This window comes from Haliotis rufescens, unplaced genomic scaffold (assembly GCF_023055435.1).
Source record: "Haliotis rufescens isolate VD_foot unplaced genomic scaffold, xgHalRufe1.0.p SCAF_12, whole genome shotgun sequence".
NCBI classification, from domain to species: Eukaryota; Metazoa; Mollusca; class Gastropoda; order Lepetellida; family Haliotidae; genus Haliotis; species Haliotis rufescens.
The window spans coordinates 12,096,905-12,121,931 of NW_025963802.1; the positions used below are offsets into that span (position 1 = coordinate 12,096,905).

A 25,027-nucleotide genomic window follows, 5' to 3' on the forward strand; every position below is an offset into this window, starting at 1 on the left:
GTCCTTGATAATTGGAAATAGCTTTTATCACATTTTGTGTAGAATGGTATTTACCATGCGTCCCCTAACCAGACTCAAATATTTGACCAGGCATCACGATCCTAATTTTCCCCGTAATGTTTTATCAAATAACGGGGCTTCCCTTTGTCGATCCTGCTGTTCAGAGCAATGTCAACATGGTTTTATTCATGATATGAAACTCACACGGAAAACGTTCAAATAGAATGGCAATACTCTATTCATCCACACAAAACCATCACAAGGGTTATATGTCCAAGATCCTTCAGTTCATGTTAAGTTATATTTAGAGATAATATTAGTTTATTTACACTTCTTCATATGAACGAAAACTCAAGATTGCTTAGATATGATACGAAAAGACTTTTAGGCATGTACTAGCAATTGAGTTTGAATAGGCCATTATGATTGCATAATGAAAAATACACTTTGGATACAGTTGCCATAAATGACGAACCCACTGGTTGCCAAGTGAAGGACAACATATGATATCGAATATTTTCATTTATAATTTCATATTAAATATGATATGAAATATGCACACATGAAACACGTCTGATAAACAGGTGTCAGTGTTTATGATTTTGTTATTTAGCTTAACTGGATATAGCAATGTCGTACTTAAAATGTACTTGTAAATCATGGTATCGCCACAAACAACAACACAACATGTAAGCAATACACGAAGGAGTTCTGACGCAGGTATTAACTAGCTTGTTGTCTTCATGGCGTTCGACACAGGAACAGGACAGATGGTGTATAGGTTCCGATTAAAGGTTTTAGATTTCTCTGCAGAACTATCTATCATTTAACTTGTTGATATGTCAAGTTATTCTTAAATAACCAAAGTTCAATAAAGAGCGATAATTACATTTCAGTATAAAATGGATTAAACACGTCGCCATTGCATTCCATGAAAACCAGTACCTAATGCCACAAAGCACTTTTTATGACTGATTACACGAACAACATTATTAGGTATTGTGTTAAAATAAATTGTGATAAATGTGTTTCTTTCAGTGGATAATGTTTCTGTTAGAAGCAATGCATCATGTTGAAAAAGAGATGCTGGGCCTTGGGACTACCAAACCTTAAGGTTAAACGCAATAACAAAACTAATTGACGGGTGAACTTAGAAAAAGATTCATTCCTTGAGGTTTAATGGATTGCAATATGTTCATGTAAGATATACGGAGATCAAGTAAGAGTGCTGTAAGAAACACAAAGTCCGCCACAAAGACAGAATGAGATTGCCTCATTCCATGTTGAATACAATATATCTGACTGCCAGTAAGCTAAAAAATGAAAGAAATCCTACGTTATGTGCAAACCAAAATGCCTCCACAAAAACTAGTTTGCTGTATTTGTGGAATATGCATGTTGTAGTGAGTGAGTGAGTGAGTGAGTATGATATTACGCCGCTTTTAGCCATATGCCAGCAATATCACGACGGGGGACACCAGAAATGGGCTTCACACATTGTACCCATGTGGGGAATCAAACCTGGGTCTTCGGCGTGACGAGCGAGCGCTTTAACCACTAGGCTACCCCACTGTCCCTTTGCTTGTAGTAACACATTATCAGAAGTTAGGAGTAAATTTGATTAAAGTGGATCAGTTGGTCAGTAAGTTGGTTAATTGACCAGTAAGTAAATGGATGTCGTGAAACGGAGCAGTCATCAAGATACCACTTGTAAATAACCTGGACTTAACAGACAAACCAGTGATTGATAGCATGATGAGCACCCCGCGCTCTCATCCAAGCCTGTTCAAGAGACCATTAACTATCTCTCACTACAAACAAATACTACTGGGGACCAGCGGTGTGGTTATTCGAGGGATGGAATAATGCATGGATTTTAGAATCTAAGGATCATAATTATACCATGGTCAGCGGATCCTGACATGTCAAAGGAGTGCATCCTTGCACCTCGAGATGCGGCGCATTCGACTCCTGTTTCACCAGATACCATCCACTTCCTTCCTTATCCCCAAAACGACATTCTTTTATCAGCAAGAAGTCCAACAAAGGAAAAGGTTGTTTGAACATGTTTACGCATTCATTTAAAAAGATTTATTATTCTTACCATACATCATTTATTGCACATGAATAATATGATAGCCACATTGTCAACATAGTTAATGGTAAAGAATGAAGTGCAAATAATCTGGTATATTACATCTGCTCATTAATCATCCGTTGCAATATCCTATTTAAACCAGTGTTCCCGTTTACAGTTGAATAGAATCCTGTGACTATCGCGTTGTGTGATTACGAAATGTTATAAGTGAGAACAGCTCAAGTAACCTGACCAAACCCATTACATGCAAATCTTCAACGCCAGTCTAGATGATCCGCCGAATCAGATAGCATAGGCAAAAATAGTGTTGAAAACTATATGAATGGATCACTGAAAAATCAATGAAGACACCAGGTGTTAGTGAAAAGGATAAGAATGTCCTGTTCTACCGGTAGCACCTGCCACTCACACAATGGTCATAAAATAAGTAAGTGTTTGTTCCTGACGCCGCACCAGCAATACTCTTGCAATATGACGGCGCCCTGCAAACAATAGAGTGCACCGGGCAATCCCGTGATCAGTATCATGAGCAATAATTCACGTTCGACGCCACGCTGTCAACCAGGTCACCAAGCCTGACCACCCAGTCCATTAAAGTAAGTGCACACGTTTATTGCATTTATGCGTTTTGAGCATGTGGGCGTTATGTCTGCCTACCATCGGCATTAACGGGACAATGTTATCTAGGATCGTTCGACGTCACAGAAGCCTTACTGTTGACTTTTAAAGTATCACGTTCAGACAGATAACAATCGTGTATTTTTTCAAATACATTTTATACCTCATATGAAATTTATTATATAGATTTACCTGAAATTTAATTCTTTTATCCAATGAATATTGTAAAAGAACTAAACGCACAGTGTTTTGAGTTGGGTATCTATGCTGAACCGAGGCACGGTACTTAAGTGGACTAGCACCATGAAACCGGCATTGTCCGAACTGGTACAAGCATTCACACATGTGCATACGTAACTATATCCCATTCATCTCACTTAATGTCGTGGTATTCAGGGCATAATATCCTTTCCACATTACACAGCAGAAAGTCGTATTTCACACAAAGGACGCTGTGACTCGAATCCCAAAATGCCTGGGGCTAAGATCCTTTGTTTCCCTACACTGTAGGTGTGCTCGTGGGTTCCAGCAAAATAGTTAATATATTCATGTCCCCCATTCAGTCGTGCTTGACAACGGTATAAGGATCTATACCGAAACGTCGCTTTTTACAGTATTAAAGAAGCTGCTATCCATAAACTTGTGTCTTCCTTGACGTTAAACCTCTCTCGCTTCAGATGTTATTATACTGCTGTACCGGTTTACAGTATCAATACCATCCACAATCTTACAATTGTGAAATAAATACAGTAAACTACGGTTATAACAAACTCAAAGGGACTACTAATTTTAGTTCGAAATAACCGTAGTTTGTTATAAGCATATATACAGCATATATGCAACACATGACCGGGACTAAAAAATATGTTCGTTATATAGGTAAGTTCGTTATAAGCATGTTCGTTATAAACGTAGTTTACTGTAACTGATTTCAAGATGATATTATCCGTTTGGTGAGGGATTGACCACATCTGATACCCTACAACCGTGTAACGTCATATACCTCAGCGTGATGATATGCTGGTCTAGGTTCGAATCTGCATTTGCCTTCCTCACTGTCCTTTGATTCACAGCACCTTTATATAGCACTCGTATAGCGGTGAGGCGAGGTGAAATTGGGTTTAACATCGCGTCCAAAATTACTGCACTTATATAGCGACGTGCATGCACGTGTGTGTGTGGCTCCATGTACCAGTCCGTGCTAGATCTCTGAGATACCATGCCGCAGTTTAACATGAATACCCCACTCAGACACAGTATACTGACTCCGAGCCGACCAGTCCTTGTTTTAGACCCTTTATGCCGAGCGCCAGACAGGGTAACAACAAGTACCATCTTTTAACGTCTTTTGGTATCCTTCCGCTCTCCGGGCGGACGCTCTACCACTAGACCACGGAGGCGGTAAACTCGTATAGCACTCGTATAGCACACTAGCATCACCAATGTCTCTCATCCCGTGTAATGAGCTCATATGATATATTATTTTTGAACTACTGACCAAAGCAACGTGAAGCCCCCTACGTCGTTACCAAACAGCTCAAATAATCAATCAGGACCGACATATATCTCTATTCATATTTTAATCTGATACATTATCATACGGCACTGCATACAAACGAAACTCCGTATATAACCTATTAACCATCAGTCGTTATATATAAATTAATAATTGCTCGAACTGTTGATCTTCCTCCGATATGACCTATACTGGAATCCCATAACACGTTAATATCCATCAAGAAGGCTATAATGTTCGGCTACGATATTTACTTTCACTGATATATATAGATCAACGGACAAGAGTGAGTGAGTATGGTTTTACGCCGCTTTTAGCAATATTCCAGCAATATCACGGACACCAGAAATGGGCCCATGTCGGGAATCGAACCCGGGTCTTCGGCTTTAACCACTAGGCTACCCGACCGCCCCTGCCGACAAGAAATAATGGTAATAACCCGATAGATAGTTATGTAAATACAACAACACACACACACACACACACACACACACACACACACGCACGCACGCACGCACGCACGCATGCACGCACACACACACACACACAGACGAATATACACACGCGCAAACACGTGCAAAGTAATAAATAACTTGATACAATTCAGATATTGTTTATTTAAAATAAATAAGCCAAAATGACTTCTTGTTCTGTATTGAATTCTTTTTCGAATATCTTATCTCTAAAGTGTGTTAAATAATAAACTGCCGGGCCAAATACAATTATACACTTGAAAATTAGATGTGATAAAAAATTACAAACGTTATCAAAACGTAACTAGGCTGAAAACAGTTCCGAAACACATCAATGATACCCGTTTAATGATCTCCTTTAAATAACCATTTCTTGTTTGTTTCATACTTTACTTTTGACCGGCAAAAACAAGTTACTTGATTTATTGGTCAGAAATAGTCACATTTCCCCGAAGGAGGTGGAATGTCCATGAAAAGATTGAGATCAAATACAAAAGTCACCCAAAACAATAAACAAATATATCTTTTTTCAAACGTTACATAATATAAATGAAGCCTTTGTGACTATCAAATAATATATGATTATTAAGTCTTAACTAATACATGCTTATGTTTCAGAGAAACTTTCCAAAATAATAGTGATTACTTTTAAATGAAAACTTTGTCAAAGGATTGAGATAACATTACAATTTTGGGTTCAACAATTCCGACATTTGTGACTCTGAGTTAAAGTTGCAATACAATGAAATTACCCATTGTGTATAGAAATAGCTGGACGACGGGTTGCTTACCGGAATGGGCAATCAGATTTACGCTAGACTGAACCAAGAACGCCGTACATCCGATCCACTGAGGTCGTGTTATTTCATTATAAGACATGATCACTGTACTGCCACATTTAATCGCTATTGGGAAATAACAGTAACAGTTAAGTTAACAATACTTTACAACTGTCGTAACGGGAGAAACACACGAAGTGACAAAGAAGATACAAGAAAGTAACGAACTTCGGTTGGTGTTGAGGACAACAATCTGGTCAAATTTCAGATTCGAACCTATGACTTCCAGACAACGGACGCAATTCTAATAAACACAGCGGGATGCAGTTATGACCCTGTAAGCCTTCACAAAACATACGTGTTTTTTTCAAATTTGTTTTATTATTATTGTACGTACAGCTTTGGACTTAATGTTTTTACTTTAATTATAGTTATATGATGGTGGACGTATCTCACAAAAGACCCAGAAAAGGAAACTATCAAATATCAAAGCATACACGCCAGGCTCTTGGTATTTAACGTGGTTCACCAAAAATACATTATGTATTTTAAAGTATACCATTTCGCTGATAAAAATAATGAATGTTCTTCACGTTAGATAAAATGTCATAACCAACGTGATCACCCAACACAACCACACGTAACCGTGCTTCATATAACGTTCATGCATTATCCAGTGACTGAGTTCTGCCTGGGGTTACTTCTTGTTATAAGATACAGAATCAGAATGATGAGATGCTGTTTTTACAGTATTGACTTTCTTCTGTGTTTTTGCTTTGACTGAATCTTAGTTATTTCGCTGGTTATAGATTCGTACTTTTTGTTTTAACTTTAAGAAAACAAAACTTATGAACAAAGAAAACGTGAGATAATGGTAACGGTAACTTTGGCACTAGTTGTAAAAGTCAAACTAAATGATACTATATCTTCATCATGATTCGCGTTTAAGAATTCAACAATACGTTTTACAGTGGAAAAGTGTTGATTTGCTGCATCTGGCCAGGTAAAAGGGACACGAGTGACCATGTGGTCCAAGTTGCGTCCCCTGGCAGTGCCAGGAGCCGCTGGTTTCCAATCTAACGATTATGACCCTTGGTCTGTGAGCACCATATTCCTTATCTTGGACGAAAAGGACTATGGCCGTAGACGCTTACCATTTTAATGCTGACATGCATAACAGCGGGGTACTACTGGTTCTTCATCTAGCCAATGCTTGTCGTGCAAGTCGCCTTAATGGATCGCATGGTCAGGCTCGGTGAAACGTTGCTCATTATATCAACCACTGGTTTGTCTTGTCCAGACTCCAGTATGTACGGTATCTGTGACATAGGTGTAATATCGCTGACTGCGGCCTAAAACTTCATTCATTCACTCACTCACTCACTCACACGCATCCTTCCTCGGAATTCACATGAGCGCCTACTCGAAATGTTGAAGCCAGTTTAAGGTCAATGGCCTAGCGTGTATGCTTTGATGACGAGGACTATAAATCACTGTTGTGATATACTTGATACAGAAAAATTTGGTTTGCACCACAGATGAATCACATGCGAATCCCACATGTGTCATATATGTACGTCAGATCGGGAGTGAGGGGACGTTACTTTGACAAGTAGTGTATGACACACAATACACGTCTATATCATACCATATCTTCTCCTGAGACTAATTATGATATTATTTCGTTGCCATAGTTACCGATCCCTGATTTTTCATTACCTATTTGATGAAACAACTAATATGAGAATTGATTTTCTTAATAACAACGTGTTACAAATGTCCTGACAATGAATATTTGTTTTCGATTGACATATACAGATCTTCACAGAACGACATGAAACACAGTGAAGAGATGTCCTGACAAATATGTCGTTTATTATTAAGATAAATGTAATACTCAATCATTTCTGATCTAATGGTGATGATCCGTCAACCTACTCGCGTGTTTCATGGAACAACTTCCGTTGGAATAACGCCAATTAGTGGATTGGGGGTTATGCTGCAGCATGGATTCATTTTCAGTGTGTTGTTGTTTTGGGGATATGGAGTTTTTCTTAAACGCCGTATTCTCAGCTCTCCGTGGAGTATAGAACCTAATGTCATGCAAACGGGTACCCCTTCACAGATTGGTTTATTATAGGAAGATATTCCGAACACCGTTTTTAAACAGGAAACACCGTCACCGTCTTGTGAAGTATGAGTTTTCGACATTATCGTTCCTGGTTGGGCAAATCAGGTGAACAATTGACTTGCCTTTGCGTGTTTTTGGGACGGGTGACACCAGTAGGGTAAGATACGCTAACCTTTTCGCGAGCACCTGGTATCATCATTATTTGATAGTGATTCATAAACACATGCTCATTATATAGTTGGACTCGTACAATCGACTCGAGCTTTCATATGAGTATGTAAACTGTTTTGCAGCTTTTATTTATTATCGTTTGTTTGCTTGCTTTTTCGTTGCTTAGCGCTGCACTCATTAATATTCCTTCGATATGACGGCGGCCTGTAATATAATCGAGACAATCCAGTGATTGATATTAAGAGCAACGGACCACGCCGTCGGGTACAGTGACAAGCCATCAACCAAATCACCGAGCCTGATAACCTGAACGAACCATTGCGTCGCCTCTTACAACATACTGGGGACCTATATACTAACCTCAATCTCCACGGGGTAAACTAATTAGTGTTTTGTTTTGGTTTGTTTGTTTGTTAGTCTTGTAACGCCACGGAGATTGACATCATGAGCATCGATCTACGCAATTAGGATACGACGACATGCATCAACCAAGCTGAAGTCTTCGAGCCTGATCACCCGATCCCGTTAGTCGCCTCTTACACCAAGCATAGTCGCCTCTTAAAGGCAAGGATGGGTTGATGAACCCCTATTCTCTACCCGGATTTTCACGGGTCAGAATAATTAGTGCTTGTGTCAAGGTAAGACATTGTCTTATGTAACCAGGGTTATCATTAACTGCCAGTTTTATATAACAAACAACGTTGTTTGTTGTTTAACACCGCACTCAATTTTCCAGCTTTTTGACGACGGTATGTAAATAAACGAGTCTGGGCCAGACATTCCAGTGATTGAGATCATGAGCATCGATCCACGCAATTGGGATACGATGAACAATGCCTCAACCAGTCAGCGCCAACGTTGATTTTACAGACACACAATCTGGGTATAGAATGGCTTAACTATCTGAGAAAGGTCACATGCCTAGTGAGTGAGTATGTCTTTTAGCAATATTCCAGCAATATCACGGCGGGAGACACTAGAAATGGGCTTCACACATTCTACCCCTGTCAGGAATCGAACCCGGGTCTTCGGCGTGACAAGCGAACGCTTTAACCACTAGGCTACCCGACCGCCCCTCATGCCTAAGCGTAGTCTCCCTTCAACTGAAAGCTTTAGATCAAATGTGTAAGTGTATTGGTTATTAATCAACTAATGGTCTGCCCAACGTTATCCGATGCTACGCGAGTAATGAAATATGACTTCTACAAAGCCGTCAACACAAATTAATTGGGATGGCCCGTCCGCCTTGCGTCTGTGTCGAGACCTAATTAGCTCTTATTAGGGCCTAATATAATTCTGACGACGGTAGAGTGAATCATGATATAGTGCATAGGAGACTACACGGGGCAGGATAGATGTTAACACACCTTCACGGCCACACAAAGTGCCAATTGACCATTGTACTTCCGTCACCTTCGTATTGTCCAGATCGTATAAACACATGCTCTTGATATAGTCGGAATTGCATTTTCGACTCTGCATTATGCAGAGTTTTTGTCGCTTTATTTAATTATTGTCAATGCGAGGATCATCATTTTAGTTACGTCACGGCGTCAGAATATGGGAGGAATGTCCGCAGAGACGCGCTGCGTAGGCGATTAACATTTTGTTTGTTTGTTGTTGAATTCTACACTCAGCAATATTGCAGCTATATGACGGCGTTCTGAATCCAGTAATTGACATCTTGAGCATTGACCTACGCAATTGGGATACGATGACATGCATCAACCAAGCTTAAGTCAGTGAACCAGACCACCGGATCCCGTTAGTCGCTTCTTACGACAAGCATGGTGTGGTGAAGATCAACTCTCACCCTCTTCTAGAAGGTAACACTTGGTGATACGCTCTAGCATGAGGGGCGGTCGGGTAGCCTAGTGGTTAAAGCGTTCGCTCGTCACGCCAAAGACCCGGGTTCGATTCCCGCAATGGGTACAATATATGAAGCCCATTTCTGATGTCCCCCGCCGTGATATTGCTGGAATATTGCTAAAAGCGGCGTAAAACCATTCTCACGCACTCACTCACTCACTCTAGCATGAGTGTGGTGCTGACAAATCTAATATAACATGACCCTTCGTTTAACGAAGTAGAAATATCTCAGAACAACCAATTGCGAAAGATTAGTTGTTTTACTCGTTGCATTGTTGTTCGTGTGAAATAGGAAAGTAATTATATATTAATCTACATCATTAGACAGTTGTCTTGACATTCACATGTCAAATTTGTACGGTTCTCAGCACGACGTTCATTAAGTTCAACATCAATGTAAAAATAATGAAGGAAGTTACATGTACGTTTCAAAATGATGTTCAACATGGCTTGTAAATGTTTGATCATTCAAGCATTCTGATACACTACCCGATAACTCAACAATTGGCAGTCAATCAATGATGTTTTGAATTACGTTCTGGAAAACACAATTTTCGATCTTGTGAAACATGATACACAGGATAATTACACTTCCAAGTCAGATGATATTTATTTCACAAAGAAATTATAGGTTTTATAGACACTCGTATTGATGACAGAAAACAAAACTATAATTCGCTATCTGTTTCAAATGCCCGAATAAGGTCCCTTGCATTAACATTATTGTCCTGTTAAATTCTCGGTACATTCTCCTACAATCCCTGGGAGAATATGTACGTTACAGGCGATTGCCTTAAATTGATAACGGGCTTTCCAACACGTTTTAGATTCTTGGCGTTTGTTTTATGTTCACCGTTGCGCGAAGACTCGCACGGAAATCGAACCCATCTTGAAAGAGTGGGTAAGATAGGATCTTGTTAAGCAAACATAATAATTATTGTTATCATGGTCGAGCTAATTTCAGCCTGCGCTATTAACATTGACGTATTCAAACAGATCGAAAAGAAAATTCTTGTTTTTCAGCCAACAAGATAAGTATGCTAATAATTGTGTATAATAGCTTCCTACGTTAATATTTGGTTTGTTCTGTTCGATATTTGCTACTTAAACATTTTAACAATAAATGCATTTCTAGAAACATACAAGTATATCTTATGTTATTTAATGCAGGCATGTATGTATATGTACACCAGTAAAGGCTTCGTTATGAAACGCCAGCGGATTTAGATCCATTTATTTAAATATGGCCGCCATTTCGAGATAATAATTTCTTATCCCATTCTTTTGGCTTCACATATGGCCCTAGTTAAAATTAGTTAGCCGCGTTCCTCTGTACAGTAAACTACGTTTATAACGAACACGCTTATAACGAACCTACCGATATAACAAACTTGTTTTTTAGTCCCAGCCAGTTGTTGCATATATGCTGTATATATGCTTATAACGAACTAATGTTATTACGAACTAAAATTAGTGGTCCCTACGAGTTCTTTATAACCGTAGTTTACTGTAGTTTCACCAGTGTCAAATGACATCTGATTATCGTTAGAGTGAGTGAGTGAGAAAAAGTTTTACTCCTCTTTTAGTAATATTCCGGCAATATCACGCCGAGGGACACCTGCGGTGGTCTTCATATACTGTACCCATGTGGAGAATCGAACCCGGGCCTTCTGCGTGACGAACGAAGGCTTAAACCACCAGATTCCTGTTAGGGAATAGGCACACTCCTATGCAGTCAGTGAGTCAATGCTGTTGAAAGTAGTTCAGTTTGATCAGTTTGATGTGAAAGCCCAAACATGGCACTGACCAACCTAGGATCATAATCAGGGCGTATCCAGGATTCGAACCCGACGGCTAAACTGGAAAAGCAAATCTGCATGGTGAAATGCGGCAACTTGGACGACAGGACCACCCGTGCCCCTGAAGTTAGGACTGAAAGAGACCATTCTTTAATGTTTCCTGAGAAACGTTTTCAAGGGAGATAATTAATTGAACCAAATTTACTATTCCCATCAAGCGTCCATCTTAATTTGACATATAAGGACATTGTCCGTTTGCTTAAAAGCTCCTTCAGTTCAACCAAGTATTTGAAGATGATTGGAAAAGCCTCAAAGCCCTCCAGTACGCACTTAACCGGTCTTCGTTTGATAAAATAATTGATTATCCTCATGTATTGAAAGCGCTGAGTCGTTTATGCGGACACATTTCGACGTATTTGCAAACTTGAATAAATAAATATCAGCATCGATCTGAGGTCTGTGACACCGGTTCTTTGGTTGTCGGTGTATTTTGTATCATAAAACATTAATGTAACATCAATATGCTCAGTCAAAACCGACATCCATTAGATCTGAACAAACCGTAGTTTGATTCGTTGTTTGGTTTGCTCAGACTTCATAATTATGTAACTGTTAACAGATGATCAGTAAGTCAGGGCCAGTTGTTTTGTTTGTTTGTTGTTTAACTCTGCACTCCACAAACGTCCAGCTATTTGACGGCGGTCTGTAAATAATCGAGTCTGGACCAGACGATCCAGTGTTTGACATCATGAACATAGATCCACGTAATTAGGATACAATGACATTCATCAACCAAGTCAGCGAGCCTGACCACCCGAACCCGATCCCTTTTTACGACAAGCATGGGTTGCTGAAGACCTATTCTACCCCGGATCTTCACGGGTCGGACCAGGTGTATTAGCGGCGCACACTGACCACTACTCAGCTACCCAGTCAGGTAGGATGTTTGAGTCTTAAGATGTGACCTCACCATATGTTCCCACGCTTTTCGGGTGAACAATTGGCTTGCATTGCATGTGTTTTAGAAAGAGCCTTATAATCGACTACTCGGGTCTCGTAAGACAGTTCGTCGGACCATACAGATGTAAGTTTATACCACACGTCAGTCTGCACAGAACATAAACTAAACTGAATATCGTCTGGATGGCTTGATTTCTCAAAGGCCTATTGCTTGCAACAATGCCCCTGATGAAAGACGTTGGAACTATCAAGTCATTGTTCATACGCGTAACAAGGAAGCTGATAAACATGAATATGCAACCAATGGCTCATGGAACAGTACCTCACCACAAAAGAGAGGAGGTGAACTTAAACCACTAAATACTAGTATAGACATCAATGCCAGAGAATAGCCAGAGTCGATTATCTGACGAAACAGATTCCATTGGGCGTAAAAGACAAAATAGCCGTGACAAATATATGAATAGATCAGAATGAAAGTCAGTGATAACACCAGGTAGTCGTGAAAATTGAAATTTTGTCCTACCCTACCGACAGAAGAGGGAGTGAGTGAGTGGGATGGGTTTAACGCCGCTCTTAACCCTATTCCAGTTATATCACGGCGTATCAGCTTAATGTGGGAGGAAAGCCCGAAGTCATGCAGGTCTCGGACGTTTACCACTTCGGTGAAACCCACGAGCCAGGGTATGGTGCTGACAAACCTAGAAACATAATTGGGGCGAACCGGGATTCGAACCCACAATCATAGGTTTCTGGCGTGCCCAAGGGACGCAGCTCTGCACAGCGAATCGCGGCGCCTTAGACGACTGGGCCACCCCTGTCCCCACAGGCAGAAGACATGTGCCAACTAATCAGTTCCACATGGACCTAATGATTTTATACAAGACCTCATGTAATTGCTTACGATATGTCCAATGTTGTCTGTTATAACGAACTCAAAGGGACAACTAAATTTAGTTTGTTATAGCCGTAGTTCGTTATATGCATATATACGGCATGCCTACAGCAAATAATCGGGAGAACAAAAAGTAAGTTCGTTATATCCGTCAGTTCGTTATAAGCGTGTTCGTTATAAACGTAGTTTACTGTACAGTACACTACGGCCACAACGAACTCAAAGGGACCACTAATTTTAGTTCGTTATGGCCGTAGTTCATTATATGCATATGTACAACAGAACTACAGCAAATAGTCGGGACAAAAAAGGTAAGTTCGTTATATCCGTCAGTTCGTTATAAGCGTGTTCGTTCTAAACGTATTTTCTGTATTTGGAGACAACGTTCAAATATAACACAGTGGTTTATTGTAGATGTAAGAAGTAGGTACGGTGAACGAATTGTGACAGGGAACATGGAGACCAGATACCATGCACAGCGTCGGGGCTGAGGAAGAGGTTGATACATACAATGTATCTCATAAAGGAGACCGTATTGTGTTGCAGACATTAGCCTCTGGTAACCAACAGTAGATTGTCTAGTAACTACTAGTTCTGACACAGTCATTAATCACAGAAAGCAATTACATAAAACGTTGGACGATGGTGCCGAGAGATTGAGTGGGAAATAAAGATTGTCAGGCAGGTGGTATTTCAAACAGGTTATATTATTAACCGGGGCATTGACGTTTTTGTACCGAAGGCAAACCAAATGTGGACAAACAAACTATTTTTCTTTTTCAACATGTAAACTTTCGTCAATGTGTTTGTAATTTTTTTCTGAGTGTTTAAATAAATTGAGTTCTTCATAACCGTAGTCCGTTGCAAGCACATGTACAGCATATATACACAGCAAATGAACGGGACCAAAAACAGTTAGTTATATCCATCCGTTCGTTATAAGCGTAATCGTTATAAACGTAGTTTACTGTACGCATTCCTACATATTTGTAATTATTTAATTATGAACGTACACAAACAATATACTAACAACCAGAATAGCTGATTAAATATCAAATAAACCTATCTGAATCAGTTTGAGGCAGTTGAGATCCCGCATGCTCATGATCAACCAAAATAATTTCAGAATTGTATTTTTCATCCGACGTTGAAATTTCATATCGCTTTTGTGTTTTGAATAATACGATCAAATATATTTCTTCACAAACGAAATTTAATATCAAACATTGTTTGTACAGCTCTGGATATATTCAGTTTCTAAAGATAATGCTATACCCCTGGGGTGATATTTCGTGGAACACAATTTACGCGTTGATTCATGTAAGAGGATGCAGCTTCAGATCGGAAGTGGAGTACAACAATAACACTTAAATCGATATTAGAAGGATTAGTAACAGGAGGAACGGCTGGCCCAGTCCTCCTAGGAGCGACAACTCTCTGCGGTGACATGCATTTCCTCGGCGTGCCAGAAACCACTCATCGTGGGTTCGATTCCCAGATTCGCCCTGACTGTGGCTCAAGATTCTAAGCACCAGAAGCTCGTGGGTTTCACCAAAGTGGTAAACAACAAAGACCTAACCAATCAAACTGACAACGTTTTCTTTGGATAATGTTCCTAAAGAATGTATGTCTGACGTTTTTAGTGTCCAAGGCCTTTTTGACAGATGCTTTCTTTGACAGACCGATACGAGAATGATCGAGAAACGTGGTGAACAGACATCATCAGTTCATGTTCTATCACAACGGCTTGAATAATAAAGCGACACATCTCTTTCCATATTGCTGACAAGACTGACTGAGTCTTTTGTACGACTGCAACTATAGAATGAGCATGTGTTAATGAATTACTATCAAACAGTGATGACACCAGGTGTTCGCGAAAAGGTGAGCGGGTTCTGCCCATTTTCATACCATTTTCTCCCAAACCGCGTTTCGTAAATGTATTGAATAATTTGTTATCGTCAATATGTTCAATCCGAATATGTGTTTGTGACGTGTGGCTTGTGTTTATCCACTATTCCAATTAGAAGCCTTTTTCGTAATCTGTTATTAAATTACCAACAACTACTGTATTAAAATAGAATTTGGTTACTCACTAATTGAAGATTATCAATAAACTCAGCATGATCAGTAGCTTCAAATACTCAGACCAGCTTTCAGCTGACTGTAATTCCCTTGGCGCCAATCCTTTCAAGATGTTTTAAGTATTCTGTTTTTATATACCAGCATAGGCCAGATCAAGGGCAATATAGTCGCCATCAGAAGCCAGTATCACCATGAATTAAGCATATCAATATATTTGTCGAGCAATATCCGGGAAGGTCATTAAGTCAAAGTTAGATATACATTCCCATAAGAGAATGTTTAGTCTAGCCGTATAATAACAGAAAAACATACCTCTGAAAAATAAATTTGAGACCAATTTCCTTATCATATCTACGGGAACTCTTTTTCCTGACAAAACAGACAGCGGAAACTCCAATATGCCAATCAATTTGTTTCACCTGTCTTTAAGTCTCTTGATGATTATGTGATTTTACATGCGTTTATGATTACACGTACTGGATTCCATTGCGCCTATACTTAAGAGTCATTGACGTTAAAACATAGAATGGATACATGGATAATGAAATCTACTTTAGTGCGAGTGTGTGTATAACGATGGTAGTTTCCAAAGGATTCCTTCCATGATATGGATGGAATATTGAGTGAATGGGGGAGTGAGAAGTGTTTTACGCCGCTTTTAGCAATATTATAACGGAGGACACCAGAAATGGGCTTCACACATTGTAACCATGTGGGGAATCGAACCCCGGCCTTCGGTGCGACGAGCGAACGCTTTAACCACTAAGCTATCCCTCCGCCCCTGATGGAATATTGTAGAGTGAGGCGCAAAAACAAAGAGTGGATTCCGGGTTATAATTAAACCAAAGTAACCATTGCTGGCCGCAAGAGGTGACCCAATGGATCCTGTGGTCAGACTCAGTCATTTGGTTAGTTGCATGTCACAGTGAGTGAGTGAGTATGGTTTTACGCCGCTTTTAGCAATATTCCAGCAATATCACGGCGGGGGACACCAGAAATGGGCTTCACACATTGTACCCATGTCGGGAATCGAACCCGGGTCTTCGGCGTGACGAGCGAACGCTTTAACCACTAGGCTATCCGACCGCCCCGTTGCATGTCACAGAATCCGACAACGTGGACCGTTTTTCATAATATCAACCACTCGTTTGTCTTGTTCACATTTACAATCCGCCATCATACAACTGGAATATTTGGAGTATGGAGTAAAAGAAGAAAGTGAAGCATAACAGAATATTTTCGCACCCATTCACTAACACAAGTGGCTCCGAATGACGGGACACAGTGGAAACATAAATTTACATACTTTAGGACCCTTCAATGGGTATGACATTTGTCTTCTTTATACATTTCCCAATTAGGCCCAGATTACAAAATCACCATCAATAAATAATATGTACGGATTACAAGAATCAATCACCGTAAACCTCAAACATGACGCAGGCACATCTAATTGATGTCCAATTATATACGGGTGGTATCTTATCATTAGGACCCGCCACTACACATAATAAAAACAAGATTGGTTATTATCGACCTAGTGAGGAAAAGGGTGGGCGACAAGGATCTTCAGTAAGTCCTTCGTTGTTGATAACAAAACCGTCAACTATTCAAGACAACAGATCCTGCTACATACTACTTAGACTGTCAAAACACCTGAATGAATCCATTGAAGACATGTGCCATTGTTTATTGTCAATTGTTATATAAATGTGTTCTTTAATGCTTATCTGACCATACTAAAATGTAGAAGCGTGTTTTAGGTATATCGATGTGTGGGTCGATCAGTGGTTGAGTTACGCGCCACTGAACTCTATCATTTGTGTGGTCCGTCCACGTGACGTATCTGATCATTTCACAGTGCCAAACATCAACTACAACTTCAGCATGACAGATATTATTTTAACCTTTCAAATATTATCGATTAACGATTAGGCACTGAAGCTTTTACTTGTGTTTTTTGTTTAATGATGTATGACAGAGAATTCAACTGATGTTTCACGCCTTTAGTGCTTCAGCAGAATTTGGAATGAGTATATTGTATTAGAATAAATCCCCAGCAGCCTATGTTGTCGTAAGGGGCGACTTAATTGGTCAGGTTGTCAGGCTGCGCGGCTTGGTTGACAGCGTGTCATTGTACCCCTACGGCATGGATCGTCGCTCATGATATTAATCACTGGGTTGTCTGGCCCAGATTCGATTTATTAAAGGCCGCAGTCATATTGCTGGAATAATACTGGGTGCGACGTTAGACAACGAACGGACGCTCGCTTTTTAAAGTTAAAACACATTTATGGAGTGTGTCGTTCTTCAATGCATGTCCATTTGTACATTCACTTAATATCGTGTTTATGTTTCTGTGACGACGATGAAGTAGAAAACGATTACTCTTGAAAGAAGATGCAGCGAACGGAGACCTAGTGAGATGACCCAATGAAGATGAGGGTTAGAACAGGTCTTCAGCAACCCATGCATGTCGTATGAGGCGACTAACAGGATCGGGTGGTACTTTACAGATACATGTCATCGTATCCCAATATCGTAGATAGATGTTCATCGTGTCAATCATTGAGTCACTAGATTCTCTAGTCCGACTCGAATGTTAACAGACAGACGTCTAAAAGAGTGCGGCGTTAAACAATAAACAAACCCGGTAGGATGTGATTAGGTCCTATACTTCACGGGGAGCTGAGAATGCAATTTGAATGCACATTTGGGGTAATGACATGCGCTTTGAGCTCTTCCCAGAGTTCATGTGTTTTGCACCATCTATGTTTTGTTTGTTTGTTTGTTTGTTTACCGCCGCATACAGCAATATTCCAGCTGTATGACGTCGGTCTATAAATAATAGAGTCTAGACCCGACAATCCAGTGATCGACATTATGAGAATCAATCTACGCAGTTTGTTTGTTTGTTTGTTTGTTTGTTTGTTTGTATATGGAATATGGGGGGAATGTCCAGAGAAGCGAAGCGTAGACGATTAACAGTTTGTTTGTTTGTTTGTTGTTTAACGCCGCACTCAGCAATATTCCAGCTACACGACGGCGGTCTGTAAATAATCGATTATGCACCGAACAATCCAGTTACATCATGAGCATCGATCATAGCAACTGGATGCGATGACATGCATCAACCAAGTCGGCGAGCTTGACCACCCGATCCCGTTAGTCGCTTCTTACGACAAACATAGCCGCCTTTTACGGCAAACATGGATTGATGAAGACCAATTCTACCCCGGATCTTCACGGGACTCATCACTGTGTTTCAAAGAGGCATGTAAAGTCGCGCTGATCTCGTGTTGGACACTACCCAGTGGAAACAATAATATTGATGTAATCCAACATGTTCCAAAAGACAAACGGATCTCTTGAGTATTCTTGCTGTGGGCGAAATTATTCACTTTCGTTATTTGATCCTCCAAGCAAAATAAACCAAAAGACGAAATACTACCACTCAATGTCATTCTATTAAATTTACATCCATGTATTGTTTGTAACGTATTATCAATTATGTAATAGTTTTCAATAATCAAACTGATATCCCATGAAAGATATATAATCATTAATACATTCAACACCGTCTCTTTTTAGTTCAGTCACGAGAAAACATAACCGGATTTTCATGTCCAATGTAAATTATCTTAATCAAATTGGCTTTTTTAACATCGCTGGCTTCGCGAGATGTTGAAATCGAGGAGAAAACTGTTTGGTTTGAGAAAATATTATCTAATACGCAAGTCAGGCTAATTTCATTCAATAGGTATCTCAATCCGCGTCTAGACACTATGCTGCGCATCTAATCAAATAAATGTCGCCTAAACACCTTGTTAATGTCGTAGGATCTAATATTACAACATAAACATCGATTCTGTATGTACACATTGATAGTCGCAGTTGCAAAAGTTCCTTAACGCAACAAGTATAGACCGATGCGTTTGCTGTGCGATACATTTGATCTCACAACCTCATGGAACAGATAAGTTTATATGCAAGGTAATATGCAACTGGTGACGAAGGTTATAGGCAGAGCAGATTGAGAAAAAAATGCAACAAAAACTTGAATGTTCACTATCTAAGTAAAGGATTGTAAAGGGGGCACGGGTGGCCCAGTCGTCTAAGGTGCCGCAATTCGCTGTGCAGGGTTGATTCCCTTGGGCATGCCAGAAAGCTGGGTTCGACTCTCACCACAATTATTTTCTAGGTTTGTCAGCACCATACCCGTCCTCTTGGGTTTTACCGAAGTGGTAAACGTCTGAGACCTGCAACGCTTTGGGTTTCCTCCAACATTAAGCTGACACGCCGTGATATGACTGGATTACCGTTCAAAGCGACGTTGAACCGAACTCACTCACTGTTAGGTATTAAGTATCATCTTGATAAAATTACCATACGCATAGTTACTGTTATTACTTAATGCATTGTGTGATGAAGACAATTTCTGGTGTCCCACGCCGTGATATTGCTGGAATATTGCTAAAAGCTGAGTAAATATCCTCACTCCATTGTTTAATGGCGACAATGGAATTCATAACGATATGATAATGTGTTCGTGTAATACTCTCGCTTATGTCATAACGATTAGATATAATTACTTTTCAACACAATTAACAAAAAGGAAATGTCGTAACATTGTAATCGATCATGATCATGTATTTAGATTCAAACATCAACGAAACAGGAATTCTGTTCTCAACGTCGCCTTGGCGCCAAGGAATGTTTTATCCGCGTTTAACATACGGATTACCACTCATTTCTAATTGAACTAAAATGGCATAACTGGTAGATTTAAAGGCCCACATATATGTATTTGGCTTGCGCCTATTAGATATGGATCGTCACGATATGGCTGAAATATTGCCGATGTGAAACACTTAACTCACTCACTCACCATTAGATATAGATCGTCACGATATAGCTGAAATATTGCCGATGTGAAACACTTAACTCACTCACTCACCATTAGGTATGGAAAGAAACACATTTTTACAAAAAGAGGTAGAATTATTTAAGGCGCAGGTTCTGAAGATACCAGTATGTTGTTTCTTAAACCTTCATGTATGTTTGAGGCAGTTTATTTTGCAAAATGAATGAATAGCTATGACTGGAGATATATAGTTTCCAGTGTATACAATGAAAGTACCCATATAACCTGTAAACACCTGATCATGTTATATACTCCACATTGTGTTTTTATTGCCTTAACAACCACGAACGGTTCTCTCTGAAAGTAACGCAAGACGCATGAGTGAGTGGGTGGCAACATTAAGTACACCAATTCCACGCCTAAAAACGCCAAGAAAAATGTGGTTAAATCAAGTCATAATCGACTTTAATAGCATAATCAGTTTTAAGAGAAATTCACAGAACACGAGAAAGAAACTTTAAGCCTTCGGTATTAACATACACTTAACTTCAGTTAGAAATAAAAGGATACGAGATTTCAACTATCAAAGAACTGTAAATGCAAAATCCACATAAATGTACGTTGTGCAGTACTTCCCTGTCATATCCAGCATACATATGGGGAACATATCATATCTTCATATCCTACTTCGACTCAATACTACTTTCCTGATCACGTAGACACGCGTTCTCTGCAATAATTGCATTAGTATGACAACTGATGTGAACAACAGTCTCTGACATTTGGTTATTAGGGAGGATGTCAATAAAATGCTATTAATCCCTTTACGCATCTCTTTGTAGATTACACACACTTTTACTTAATATTTTACGATCACATATGCACGTAGCGGCACCATCATAACTAGCTTGTGGTGTGTTTTCTTTCACAACACGTACCACCGTGTCAAAAATGCATATTCTGAGACATTCACTTCATGCCTTATTTAATGTTATTTAAACTTGGGAAAAAATGAAAACAATAAAGTGCACTGGATTCCGAATACTTAATACTTTATATTTTATTATACAGTTGGGTGATTTATAAAAAGGAATTACACGATAGAATCGTTTTTAGGTTATTATTCACTTTTTAAGCAACGAACCCTTTGTCATACTGACCATAATTGCCCAATCTGCAAACTAAAAGCGTTCATAATTGGACGTGGGAGATGAAGGACGATAAAAGGTTACCTCATAATCATTTGTCACTTTAAAATAATGCATAAATGACAATAAAATCATCATCAATCCTACACTCAGGAGGAATATGTAATGCAGGGAGCTCTGTGATCAGAGGGTTTTATGAGCCCACAGCAGCGGTATGGTAAACATGAAGAATATTCACTAAATCAGTTGAACTTAAAACAGTGAAATGTAGAACAAATTGAGTATATAAAATCGAGAGGGTTTAATAAAATACATTTACTGTGGGTGAGTAAATCGACATCAGCTTGCATGACATATCAGATATTGATTTCGCTGCCTTCATAGAAAGTCCAATAGTATTTGTTCTATGGTGTTTGGGACAACAGCCTACGAATATTGGGTCTACGCTTTTCTACTTCCATTTCACTTCAATTTCACTTCAATGGTAAAACTAATTTCCCCCGCTGCCAATAATAGATTTTGAAATTATTTGGTTGATATATAGAGGAGGTATTCACGAAGCAATCACCTACCTGGACAGCTCTGTATATGTAATAGTCAACCTCCTCGTCGATTCCAGCACATGATGTGTCAGATCGTTTGCCCCATCCAGGTGCTCTTTTGCCCCAACCGGGTGCACGCTTTCCCCAGCCAGGTGCCCGCTTTCCCCAGCCAGGTGCACGCTTTCCCCACCCAGGTGCTCGTTTGCCCCATCCAGGTGCACGTTTGTCCATATCGATATCTCGTTTTCCCCAACCAGGTGCACGTTTAACATCTAGAGAGTCTCTCTTACCCCAGCCGGGTGCCCGTTTGGTGTAATCTTCTAGAATATCTAAGGTACGCTTGCCCCAACCGGGCGCGCGTTTGGAAAGATCAGCACCTGATAAAATGTCCTCGGGGGTTTCACTGTCATAAGACATATCGTCGTCACTGTTCACCTCATCCTCCAGTGACCGCTTGCCCCAACCAGGGGCCCTCTTTTTCAAAACATGTACAGAGTCTAGTGTCCTTTGAGAAAAGTCCGATTGTTCTTTGTCACCCGTTACACTGGCAACTTGATCTTCTCCCAAACCACAACTGAGGACACTTAAAACCACAACAACTCCCAGTGTGAGCGTATGTATGACAGAAGACATCGTGGTTGAAAGAAAAAGCCCCACTGGAGAGGGAGGGATTCGGTGCTTGCAGTGTGACACACGGGCAGTTACAATGGCAAGTCAGCTGCTGCAAACTTATATAGGAACAACGAGAGAGAAAAAGTTGTGACAAGCCTAGCTTACATCCCCTCTGACACCAAGCCCACGTCACCAACCATAGGAAGGCGTTATTGATGCCAATCGGTTGTAGAGTCGCTACCTTCTTTGCATCAGTTATTGGTGGAGACAAGAACGAGTGGGCTGCCTCACGCACAATGCCTTTCCGCAGTGCCGCAATCAATCCGCTGGTATAGCGTGTACTCGGTAGTTCTGATCGGAATGTGGCATCAGAGCTTGATGTGTTGTGTGGTGTATGTATATCTCTTTGTTGCATTGAAGATAGAGCGTGAAACGGCATATTTAGATTGTCCCTTCGGAAAACAGTTCGTGTTATAGGCTGCAATCGAAAAGCCTTTAATCTTGAAATAACAGCACCATTAATTCGATCAGATCATGGAAATCCCCCTTGTGAAAGCTCTCCCGCATTAAATAAACTTGTCCGTTTTATGCCATTGTTACATCAGGACTACCATGATCAGTATATTGTTGATTTGCTACTAATGGGAGAAAGTTAGTTAATCTCGATAACTCTAAAAGTGTTGCAATCATCGATTAATCAGCACATGTGATCCCTCCACTGAACACGGATTGTCACCGAGCGTTGTAGTTCGTAGTCAAACACGACCCGAGTAACAAGACGACTATTGTCAGTGCAAAGTAATTTCCTGTCCTTCAGGGAAATGTTTAATTTATTTTAAACTAGTTGTAATTTTCCTAATTGATTACTGTTGATGTGGTGCCTTAAACTGAAACGTACGACTTACTGATCCATAAATAAAATAAGCACTGGTCATCAACATTTCTCTTAAAACGTTTAATGAAAATTAATTAGATAACCAATGGGGGGCAACACATTAGAAGAATCCTTTGCGATGAAGCGATGCACACAGCCATGACGAATAGGAAGATACAGATTGGGCACTTAGTCAAGTAGTTGCAGTCTCACAAATAGTATTACATCAGTTGTTCAGCGTATTAGACGTCGATGGTCCGTTTCTGTGGGAATAAAATCATTCGGTTTTGGTCTTCGTGGGTGTCAACTTATTTTTTATTCAAGGACAAAAAATAACCATAATCCCCGTTACCATACAGACTAACGCCAAACCAAACACACTCTACTCACGATTAAGTGAACATCATCAAGTTAAAACGGTGTCTTCGCTTGAAGGCGACTTTTTCAGTACTAGGTATTCACAGGAAGGCGAATCTTGTTCTTGTTGTTTTACTTGTGTTTATCTAAGGGCTTATGATTCGGGGGTGGAGTGAAAAGCTTCCTTCGCCCATTAGGGATAGTTACGTGTGCTAAACTGTCAATGACTGAACTTCGTTCACCTTACTTAAATCTGTGTAATGAAAAGTTAACACTGAGTTTAGTTATAACTTGCTGAAGTTATGTGCATCACATTCGAGATAGCAAAAGCAGGATTTCAGGAGCGGGGTAGCTATGTATGTGTTGGTGGTTTCATGTAAAGAATCGACAAGAGAACAGATTTTTTTAAACGCAGTACCAAAGATTGCGAGAGAACAATGAAGAATATCCGCGACATGCCGCTTGAAGACATTTGGTAACACATGTAGATATGCCACTGGACCAGTGTTGTGAGCTGATGGCAGATAGAGTACGCCACAACTACATGGACTGAGGGAAGCCTGGTCCAAACGTCCTGGAACCACTATGAGACGACAGATCCACGAACAAAAATGTTTCTGGTGGGGGGGGGAGAGAAGGCGATCGGCAAAAAGCGCATCCTAACGTTTTTGAAATAACATTTCTGTGTCATGAACAGAAATTGAACGAGATAATTAGCTTATCTACGAAAAGAGCGTGGAATTTGATTTTAAATTATGTAGTATAATTATTATATTCATTGCGAATATTAGTGTACAATTTATTATTTGCATCAAGTGGAGTATATCTTCACTGTAACATACCCTGTGTGGAGTGAACAAAACGACGGGAGTGACATAGAACCTGAAAAAATATATTTTCTGCTGTTGCATTGCATTGCTCACCACGCCGACTGTTATATTATTACATACTCGTTCACAATTTCAACATTGTAACATTGGCCTGCGTTTCGTTCCCAATGCAATGCAGCATCAGGAATCCGACCGGACAATTTACTAACAAACTGGATTTAATTAAGGTTAACTCCTTGTGGCAACGTCTGAGACCTGCATCACTTCGGTCTTTCCACACACATTAAGCTGACACGCCGCGATACAACTGGAATACTGTTAAATGCGGCGTTAAACCCGTCTCACTCACTCTATAGTGGCGTTTTGAAGTTGGTAGCTGAATGTTGGTTGTCGGTGGTCATAGTGT

The 25,027-nt window shown here is 40.0% G+C and overlaps 1 protein-coding gene across 1 annotated transcript in view; it reads right to left on the minus strand.

Annotated features, from left to right (window-relative positions):
* The window catches only part of LOC124143394 (cerebral peptide 1-like), a 50,880-nt gene extending 27,998 nt beyond the window's left edge, over positions 1-22,882 (minus strand). Inside the window, exon 1 of the mRNA XM_046512364.2 lies at positions 21,979-22,882. Coding sequence (XP_046368320.1) covers positions 21,979-22,581 — 603 coding nt within the window. The 5' untranslated portion in view covers positions 22,582-22,882. The remainder of the gene's footprint in view (positions 1-21,978) is intronic.
* Between the last annotated feature and the right edge of the window lie 2,145 nt (positions 22,883-25,027).